The sequence below is a fragment of the Hoplias malabaricus genome, chromosome 3, assembly GCF_029633855.1.
Source record: "Hoplias malabaricus isolate fHopMal1 chromosome 3, fHopMal1.hap1, whole genome shotgun sequence".
Classification (NCBI taxonomy): domain Eukaryota; kingdom Metazoa; phylum Chordata; class Actinopteri; order Characiformes; family Erythrinidae; genus Hoplias; species Hoplias malabaricus.
The window spans coordinates 13,468,464-13,478,780 of record NC_089802.1 but is presented as its reverse complement, the minus strand read 5'-3'; the positions used below and the strand labels follow the sequence as shown (position 1 = coordinate 13,478,780).

The 10,317-nt window shown below is 36.9% G+C and overlaps 2 protein-coding genes across 4 annotated transcripts; one reads left to right on the top strand and one right to left on the bottom strand.

Moving 5' to 3' along the window:
* Positions 1-170: 170 nt before the first annotated feature.
* On the bottom strand, positions 171-4,672 carry si:dkey-21c1.1 (uncharacterized protein LOC100150256 homolog). Of its 3 annotated transcripts, none has more exons than XM_066664767.1 (4): positions 4,354-4,409; positions 3,803-3,914; positions 2,887-3,001; positions 171-2,786 (listed from the first exon to the last, which is right to left on the bottom strand). In XM_066664767.1, the coding sequence occupies exons 2-4, from the start codon at positions 3,817-3,819 to the stop codon at positions 2,523-2,525; spliced, it is 396 nt and encodes a 131-aa protein (XP_066520864.1). In that variant the 5' UTR covers positions 3,820-3,914; positions 4,354-4,409; the 3' UTR covers positions 171-2,522. The 3 variants fall into 3 exon arrangements, with proteins under 3 accessions (XP_066520864.1, XP_066520865.1, XP_066520862.1); XM_066664768.1 differs by lacking the exon at positions 4,354-4,409 and adding an exon at positions 4,536-4,672 and having other exon boundaries at positions 172-2,786; positions 2,887-2,998; XM_066664765.1 differs by lacking the exon at positions 4,354-4,409 and adding an exon at positions 4,536-4,672 and having other exon boundaries at positions 173-2,786.
* Positions 4,673-5,942: 1,270 nt separating this feature from the next.
* si:dkey-21c1.4 (uncharacterized) lies at positions 5,943-9,366 on the top strand. The gene is made up of 5 exons (XM_066666014.1): positions 5,943-6,233; positions 6,933-8,015; positions 8,212-8,322; positions 8,890-9,006; positions 9,175-9,366. The coding sequence occupies exons 1-5, from the start codon at positions 6,224-6,226 to the stop codon at positions 9,201-9,203; spliced, it is 1,350 nt and encodes a 449-aa protein (XP_066522111.1). The 5' UTR covers positions 5,943-6,223; the 3' UTR covers positions 9,204-9,366.
* The last annotated feature ends 951 nt before the right edge of the window (positions 9,367-10,317 follow it).

Genomic DNA, 10,317 nt, shown 5'->3' with positions numbered 1-10,317 from the left:
CATCTTTACAAACTATTCTGTTCATTTGAGTAAACACGGATCACCACGGATGTCTGTGAAAAAAACATGCTACAAGTACAAGCTCTAAAAGACACACTGTTGCTCCCATTTCTGCATTTTATGTATGACACTATAAACCAAACAATAAGTAGATAACAAAAACTCTTTTATTTTTAACATTGTTAGAACACGTCTTAAAATAACAATGATTCAGAATTTGTAAATTCACTAGCTATATGTTGTATGTACAATTTACATACAAAACATGAAAGTGATTGTAATGATTATCATCAAAATTGATAGTCTTTCACATGAACAAACCACAGTGTTTCAGAATAGTGCACGATGAGTAAAGGGCTATATCTTTTCCCTTCGTTTACAAGCCAAACTCTCAAACATTTCACTCATATTTTTAATTATGGCCTTAGTCAAAACACATTAATCACACTGTTGTTCTGCTGAATATGAATGGAGCCTGGTTTGGTCAGAATTTGCAGATGCCATCCTTATTTTTTCTCATGAGTGTAAAGTTGTTTTAAAGAAAATACACTGCAGGCCACTGCATGTCATGTCCAAACACAGAAGGCATACATCAAAAATAGCCAGTGTATATGTGGCTCAGCCAAATATACGTGAACATTTAAAGCCATAGGTACTAAAATCATTGCATACTTTGCATGACTGATGGTGTTATTGGAGCCCGTTGGTGCTATGTATTTTAGTGCTGAACGTTTCCATGGTCATATTATTACAGGGAACCCAATGACCTTATTAAGACACATTTCATTTAAGGCCCTTTAAGTTATGTGGGTTAAAACTATGACCAGGTATATTTCAAAACTTAACCAATATTTCACTGTGTAAAAGTAGCCTTTGTATTCCCCATGTCTAAGACTTTCTGAGTTCTTTACTACAGACCTGAGTCTTATGTTTACAAAGCCCATTTCTAGAAAATCTGGGACATGTAAAATACAATAAAAACATGATTCTGTGATATGTTGAGTCTAGTAAGTCTTTATTTAAATGATAAATGCGCAAAGAATCTAATTCAAATGTTTTAACTGCAATAACTAAACTGTTATGTAAAAATAAACAAATTTCAAATTTCATGCCTGTAATATACCAAAGTGGTGGCAGGGGGCAAAATAAAGAAATTTGTGTCAAATTTCATGAAAGAGAATTTCATTTGGGAAAAAAAAAAAAAACCTCAATGCGAGATTGCAATGAATGTGTGTCTTCAGCATTTACTGTACATATAGTTGAGGGGAAAAAATCCAGGTAACCTTGAGAAGTCTCAGTCCATGTAGGTCATTGTCAGAAGCATCAGGTCTCAAGCTTTCAGATAGTAATGCATGAGAAACTATTGTGAGTACAAATAACCACTGTCACTTTAACACAGTCCACTACTGCATCAAAAAAATGAAAAACAAGCCATACATTAACTTTACACAGAAACATTCTCTGAAAAGGCCTCTGTCCAAAACAATGCCTTGGTTCCAACATGAGTATTTTACAGGCATCAAATTGTCAAAAACATTGGAAATATTTTCTTTGTGCCTTTGTCCGTTAAATGTAAGTTTCAAACAATTGACAACTCGCAGATTCCTGTTTTTATTGCATTTTACAAAACATCCCAACTTTTGTGAAATGGGGTTTGTATTTCAAGATATTCATAATCCAGTAACCTAACTGCACTATATTTACAATGTGGTGCGAGTATGTTTTCGTCCGAATACTAAAATAACGTAAAACAATATATTGCACTACACTACTGACAAACCTAAACCAGATATTTGTTTGACACAGGTCTGTACCACAGCTAAACACTTGCTAGTTTGGTATGATGGCTCTCTAGGAGGAAATCCCATAGCCTGAGTTTTTAATATGCAAGACATAATTGAGCTCCAAAAGCTTCCTGAATTAATCAAAAGACTAGTAGAAACTATGGCAACACAATTATCATTCTGAAATTCATCAAATAGATTACAGCGGGTAATTATTATTGTGGAGTGATTCCACAATCTACCACAGAGACTGCAGGAATACTCATATGTGCTTAGGTTTATTTACTACATACTCCCAGAATTCCTTAGAACAAAAGGACCAAAAACATAAATGCATCATTTCCCTGTGCTCTTTCTATGCCCCACTCAGCTCTCTGCTAGTTGATCACCACAAACAAAAAAAATAGCCTACAGACTGCAATTTTCCATTATTAAATATATAATTTAAAATGTAGCACCATGTATATCTGCCTGGTTGAATAAATGGATCAATTTAAGCACAAAACATCACAAGTGCTGATTGAGGTTCTTTTTTTGTACTATAGCACCCAAGTGGAGATCATGATGAACACAAGAATAATAACTAAACTTTGCACAGTTAATGAAAAAGTGCTAGTGGACACAAAAGGAGTCAAGCCAAGATAATAGTTAAAGAGAGCCGCATGTTGTGCCTGGGCTGAAGACATACTCTGTTCCCAGTGCCCTGCTATTTTTGCCCTTGGTTTATGTCAGTGGTGGTCATGTTGGTCCAGGCTGGACACGAGTTTGTAGGCTGCTGAAGTGGGCTTCTCTAAGGATACGGTTGATATGACTATAAGAGGAATCATTTTCAATCAAGGAGAAATTTTGCTCTTCAGCTAGGTGACCAGAAGTGCAAGAGCTGCTGCCACCACAGGAATCCTTTAGGATGCATTTTCCCTTTTCGTCTGACAGCGGGCTTATGGAACTGGTTCCTGCCACACTGTCAGAACTGCTAATGCCACTGCTATCACTGCTGGAAGACTGGTGTAAAAGCAGAAACAAAATCTTTCAAATATCTGATTAAAAGTTATCTAGACTGTATACATTTAAAGATATTGCTTATATCATTTAGCATATTCACCTCAGAGTCCCAAATATCATGGCCCAGTTCAGTGAAGGAAGGTTGGCTTACCAACCGTTTAGCCTCGGGCAGATGTTGCACATCCTCAGCGTCACTTCTGTAACGCCGCTTTCTGCTGAGAGAAAAGAAAGAGATCATTTTCTGCCAAAATAAATTAAACCTATTTAGCCTAAAGCACTTTAGACTTACTCTTTAATGTAAGCAAATGATGTGAAATTATAAGGATATTTCAACCTGGACTACTTTTTAAATTAAATAATTACATGGCTGCAATTATAACAGCAAAACAAGGCAGACAATCACAACAGTGGTAGTGTACATAGGCTATATAAGATTTCAAGGCACTGTGGCACCCTTTTTAATTGAGGGACAGTGTTTACAAACTGGTCATGTTACAATATATTTGGACTCTTTGGTACTTTAAGTCACACAAGCTTTTTTTAGTGTACATCAGGAGAAAAACTTTAAATACATATAAAGCATGGTCATTTTAAACCGTTATGAATCATACTTACAGTCAATAGCTGATACAATTTGGTGATTTAAAAGGAATAAGAGTCATTATATGGCAAAAGTGCAAAATATGTTGACTAATATCCATTAGTTTTTTCACTGCAGTATTATGACTCAGCCCCTTCAACATGGAATCATTCACATATCGACATAAGCTCTCAATGATTTTGTCGCAGACACAAGAAATATTCGTTGTTGTCATGCTGCTTAAAAATCAACCTTTGAACATGGACAGGCTTAACAAACCTATCACTTGACTGAAAAACTAAAAATAGCCATATGATAGCTGTTCGTCGTTTTCAACCATCATGCACGGTGCTAGTTTAATATGCCCTGACTGATAAAGATATATCGTGAATATATAAAAAGGCAGTATTAAATCAGCTCTGGAATGTAATCTTACCTGTTTTCTGTCAGCATCGGGAAGCTGTGTATTTGGCTGAGTCTGGGTGCTAAGACTCGTATTTATCGGGTCCACAAGGTTTCAAATATGCTCCGTTGTCTCAGTTACATGTCTAATAAGAAATATTCAGCGTTACACAAACCGACAGCGTATAGTTCACTCACAACTTCGAGATTTATTAATGACACTTAGCATAAATTATTATCCGATCCAGCTTAAATGTTGCTGCATTTATCTTGAGAAAACACTGTGTTAGCTTTATCTGCTACGCCAATCGAGGTGGAACGGAAAGTCGAGTAAGCCAACTTCGCCCAGCCTCGATATTTACGCTGCATTAAAGCTTATAATGTATGAAATTCACCATAAACCGTGTTCAAATCAGAACATTCAGGTTAACCTACGCTGAGCAGTTACAGATAGTCACAGAGTTAAACCAATGTCCAGAGGGGCATCTCTGGTTAAACTTAAGATATTTTTATACACTGCTCAGTGGTTATGCTATATTGACTATACGTTAAAATACACTGTCGCTTTTATCAGACACCACTGACCTGTTCCAACAGCTCACTCTAAAAGCAGTTAACGTTAGCTTGCTGGCTAACTTGCACAGTTCTGTTACAGTCCCCTGTTCCCTGACTGATTGTTATCTAACTCATTCTTTTAATACTACAAATGACATTTGACTAGGTAACCACTGTAGCAATAATTGTCCAGTAAAGAAATAAATATGTACCACTCAATTGAACAGCTCCGACGTATAGAGTTTCACTATAAACTCACTCCTGACAGCCTTCATGTTCTCTACAGTACTGTTAGCAGGAGCACTGTCGCCCCCGATTTGCGTTCCCTGCCCGATTGGTATTGCGCGTGCGCAGGACTTTTGCGCATGCGTACACTACTGCTGTAGCTTCGCGGCGGAGACTGCTGTCCACAGAAGGAGCTTTTTCCCTAAAGGAACTTTTAAAGTTACACTATGTCAGAATGAACCTGCGTCCCAGCACAGTGTGTACTACGTACTATTGTTATTATTAAATACTAATATTAATAGTGTGAGTTCGACAGGCCAGTACACCAAATATTAACATACTACACGTTTCTTACTAACGGGAATTGATGAACCGTTGCTATGACAACGCACTTCACACCTCGTTGTCTAAAAGCCCCTTAAATGACAAAGCTCTCATAGTATTTCCACAAACATTGACTGTCGATTTAAATGATTAAACGTTACAGATTTCAGCCTGTACATTGATATGTGCATTTTGTGCTACAGAACTGCTGTCAAAGGAAAGTGAAGCACAACAGACAAGAAAGGTCGATGAAACGCTTTTAGGAAAACTATAAGTTAATAAAATTAACAGTCATCATTGCATTCTATGAGAACACCTAAATATGTTTGTGTCATTATTATTATTATTATTATTATTATTATTATTATTATTATTATTATTATTAACCGGCATTTAAAGTTATACTATTTGTTTAAATTTATGATAGAAGAGCTTTATTTATTATCAGATCTGTACATATAGGCTTATGTGATATTCAGGAAATGCGCAGTCCAAATCGAGCACCAAGGCAAATAAAGGAGCAACATTTTCCATCAGGGAGTCGAGCCTAAAATGAGTCGATTCTTCAATTCCTGACATCTGCACACCTGAAGGAGTTAACAGCGGGTAGTCGAGGACAGTTTAGCCTGACTACGCTGTTTAACCAGTCTTGCCTTCCTAAAGTCAAATATAGTTAATAAGGCCGTCTTTTGTCTTTTGTTTTAGGTTTAGTTCCATACATTTTACACAGTGTAATGATGGCAACCTATTATACGTCTAACAGAAAAAATGACATTCAGTCATATTCGTTGTGAACATAGGGTTTCATACGAAATTCACTGTATATGGAGTAAATAAAGGCGTGAGCTTGACTTTTAATGGAATCGACCATAATGTGCAGAATCGAGTCTTTGATTTGATACATTCGATTCAGTCTCATGGAATCAGAATGAGAATCGACTCTGAAGTATTTGCGTGGGATTTCAGCTGTGAGCGCGAATGACGTAGCTAACTTTATCAGATGCGCGGTTCAAGTTTTAACCTACTCTTAAACTGGCAATGGGGACTTTTAGATATTGCTAGACGTTATGCCAATATATATAAATATATATTAATATAAATATAATAAGTAGCACAAAACTTGGGTCTTTCTCATTTATACACAGGCACTGTCAGTACAACCACGCGGGTCTTTCAGAAGTCTCTGCAGAAGATAACGGCACATGAAATAAGTTAAGATGTGCATTCTAGCACTGTAATTTTTATTTTGTCAAACGATTTTAATTTACACTCGCTATTTGAGATTGTCAGAGATAAATGTAATTTAAAAATAGTCCCCCGCTCTACTAACTACCTGCGGTCTTTTTTCAGGATGACTTTAGGTGAGTAATCCCAGAAAAAGTTGTCAAAATAATGGTGGTATTTCTGTGATTAATTAAGCTGGAACAAAAGTCAAAGAAAAAACGTCTTTGCACTAATTATAATTAAAACAGGTGCATCAGAGCATTAGTCAATTCCCATAGAGTGTTATTGTAGCTCACCTGCCTTTTAAAATTTTATTAAAACTTTAAGTAAACAATTGGTCTAAACACAACGACGGAGACAAAATGACATTTTCCCCAGTTAATGGATAGTTAATGTACAGTTAGAACACACAGCTATAAATACCTCAGCTTGCAGCACATCCTGTTTGTTCAAGAAAAACTTCAATGGTGCCTCATTCCTCCAGTGTAGTCCTTCCTAGAGGTCCATTTGGTATTATATGTGTGTTGTGCTTTACCTTTATAACCAGAATATGAGCAGATCTACCTGAGAGGTTTCTTTCAAATTTTTATGTTTCTTTACTTTTTTAAGTCGCATGCAATCTTTGTCACTCTTGGCAGTCCATAAGCACTGCTTTGTTTGGTTCACTTGCAAGAGCACAAGTGGGTGGGAGGGTGGGATGGACGACAGTGTCAAGGCAGTCGCCCTAACTGTAAAGCACTATGGGAAACCCTGAAATAGATTGTCAATCATGGCTTATGGTGTTGTGTTAAATGTTCTGAACTATACTGTATTTTTCTTTTACTCTTTACCAACAGAACAATGTCCATTTTGTGGAAAGCCATTCAAAAGGCTTAAATCTCATCTTCCTCACTGTAAAATGTCCCCTGGTTCAAAGGCCACCAAAAACAATAATGTTCTAAAGCAATTAGTTTCTACTTCTAAAGACACATCTCAGAAGGACAAGAAAAACAAAGTAAATGTTTGTGACAAGAAGCTGAATAAACCTTTGTCCTTAAAAACCCATATAAAATCCAAGTCCAGTATGACGGCTGCAAAGGTAGGTAATGAAGTCTTTGAGAGCACCATTATATCAGCAGAGGGAAGCAAAACAGACACTATGAAGACCAAAAGTAAGTGGCTGGCAAAAAGAGAAAAAGAAATGGAGAAAGCTGCACTTTCGACACTAAAGGGAGCCAAGATTACCTCGGACTGTTTACCTGACACATCACAAGGTCATATCAAAGGAGAAATTTCCCAAGGTCAAAGCAAGAAAGCTCATAAATGGACCACATTGACATCATTAGTGAAATCCAGCAAGAGTGGGTTGAATGCCCTTGACATTTTGGAAGTTCCACAGATGAAAGGGTCCAAGGCTGAGCGAAGTACGCCAAACCATAAAGCAAATGTATACATTGTGGAGGATGTAGAACATGTCCCAAAACCTTTGTGCAAGGATCTCACTTTGGTTTGTAGAGTAAAAGATCAAAGAGATTTCCATTTCTTCCAAACCAAGACTTGTGTGTGGGACCATATTAAACATGCATTTTATAAAAGGAGCTCTGATAGTGTTCCAATTTTAAACCTCATAAGAGAAAAAGAAATATATGTTAATAAGTGTGAAAATACTCCATTACCTCTACATGAGCCTCATGTACTAAATTATCAGAAGGATGCTTTAGAGGCATCTTCACCTTTGTTTTCATTTGACAAAACACCCATCCACAGGCCATCTGAATACATGATTCATTTAAAGCAAAGCCAGACGGTCATGGAATGGACACCTGACATGGCCACAGGTTATTGTGGAAATCTGTTCTCATCATCTCATTCAGGAATCCCCTCTAAAGATGTTTTATTGGCACAGCATCAGTCCTCAAGCATTCCTATACCGAGACAAGGTAAATATATCAAATTTCTTTCAAGTCGGGTTTATCCTACCTTTATGATTTGAACAAACCTCAAAATTGTTATTGTTATTTTTTTCAGTTGCTCAGGGTTAGAGGTCCTTTTTTTAATCCTCACAGGCAGTTTTCTCAATATATAAATATATAATGCCTTCTCCCTTATATATAGATACTTTATCTATCTGTACAGGTGCTGGGAGAGAACAGAGTCTAGGAGATGTAAGGCTCTGTGAGCTTGCTGCCTGGCTTCGAGCTCAGATACCAAAATCACCCAGGGAGACTGCCACCATGCTGAACAAAGGTCTGATTCTAGATTAAGTTTATACTAATACAACCAGCTCCTAAAATGTTCTTAAACACAAGTTCCTCGTGGACCAATTATGAGTTTTTATTTACCCAAATCTATCATAATTATTTTAATGTCCATTTTCTGTCTTCTTTGGAATTAAACAGGCAGTGTTAATGAATGTTTCTTTAAGACATCAGTAGGATTAAAGTGGCACAAACGAGATGTTGAAAGGTGGAAGCACTTGCACTGTTTAAACAAAGGATTTTAACACGTTTTTATCCAAATGAAACATGTATCCAGGGGTTTGCCTCCATTTTGCTACAGCAACAGGTTTGGCTGCAGACATCCAGTACATGGCCTTTTCTTGTTCTTGGTGAGAGGTCTCAGGTGACATAACAGGGTCCTCCTGCTGGAGATACAAGACAGGGGCCTGTCCTGTTCTATTGCTCTGTTCTGTGGAGATTATACAAGTTGTGTGTTTCAATTGAATTCCATGTGTGTCCACAGACTTTTGGAAATACAGTCTGCCATGTTTCAGTTCTGATAAACACCTATGTTCCTCATCTTTGGTATGTTTAGGGTGGCAGTGGTATTACAGGAAGTACATTGACGTACAGAAAGGAGGAGTTGGGGGGATTGCGATGCTGATTGCTGGTTACTGTGTCCTTAGTTACATATGGAGTTATCCTCATCTCAGTGAGTTACGGTTACACACATTTATTCTTGTAGTTAACAAATTTTTTTCTGAGTGCAGTCATGGATTTTTTTTGGTCCCATATCCTGGTTTATGAGTGTATATAAAATATAAAATAACTGTAATGTTATCTAATGTCTATTATGTCTGTAATGTCTGCTATTTTACAGAGAAAGACCGCTGGAGATATTACCACTAGAGGATCTGAATATGCCAATATCTCATTTAACATGAATAAAATGTGAAGGACTGAAAGGAGAATGTAATATATTCATATGGTTATTTAATTTAGCATTTTGTAATGTTATTATTTTAAATAAACATTATACTTTTTTCCCTCAAATAAAAAACGCAAACATGTGTGAAACCAATTTAATGCTCATCACACTCGCTTTTCTAATTTATTTGGTGTTATTCATGTCTGTTATAATGTTATTATTTAAAGAACCTACGTTTAAAATGTACCAAAAGCTGTTTTATGACCAAATATAATGAATATCTTGCTTTAGTGAATCGTTAATGTTTCGTCTTTAAATTACTTAAATTACTAAGTAATAGTTTTATATCATATTTGTTTTCCTTTATTTTCCAACCTGTAATCCATTTGTTTCTCTGCATATTTTCTTGTCCTCATTTCACCCTGCTCTTCATGGTCAGGACCCCCACAGAGATTTGGGTGGGGGCTCATGCTAAATACTGCAGTGACATGCTGGTGATGTGTTAGTGTTGTGCTTGTACAAGTGGATCAGACACAGCAGGGCTACTAGTGTTTTTGAAGCCTTCAGTGTCAGTGCTGAACTGGGAATAGTCCACAAACCAAAAACATTCAGCCAACAGTGTTCTGTGTCCACTGAAGAAGGACCAGAGGACGACCAACACAATCTTTGCTACTGTCTCTAACTTTTACATATACAAGGTGGACCATCAAGGTAGGAGTGTCTAATGGAGTGGACACAGTGTTTAAAAATTTCAGCAGCACTGCTGTGTCTGATACACTTGTACCAGCACAACACAGCCACGCCAGTTCTGAGAATGATCCACCACCCAAATCATACCTGCTCTGTGGTGATCATGTGGGGTAATGACCACTGAAGAACAGGCTGAAATGGGAACAAGAATGTATGCATTTAAACAAGTGGACTACAGTATAATTATAGAACTACAAAGTGCTTGTGTATGGTTTGAGGAGCTGTTAAATAATGAATGAGTGTAGATAAAAGGTAGGTGTTCCTAATCCAGTGATTATTCATATAGCAAACTTTCAATTTTATGAAAAAAAACTTGAAACGACTGCTACTGAATTATTTTTTGCC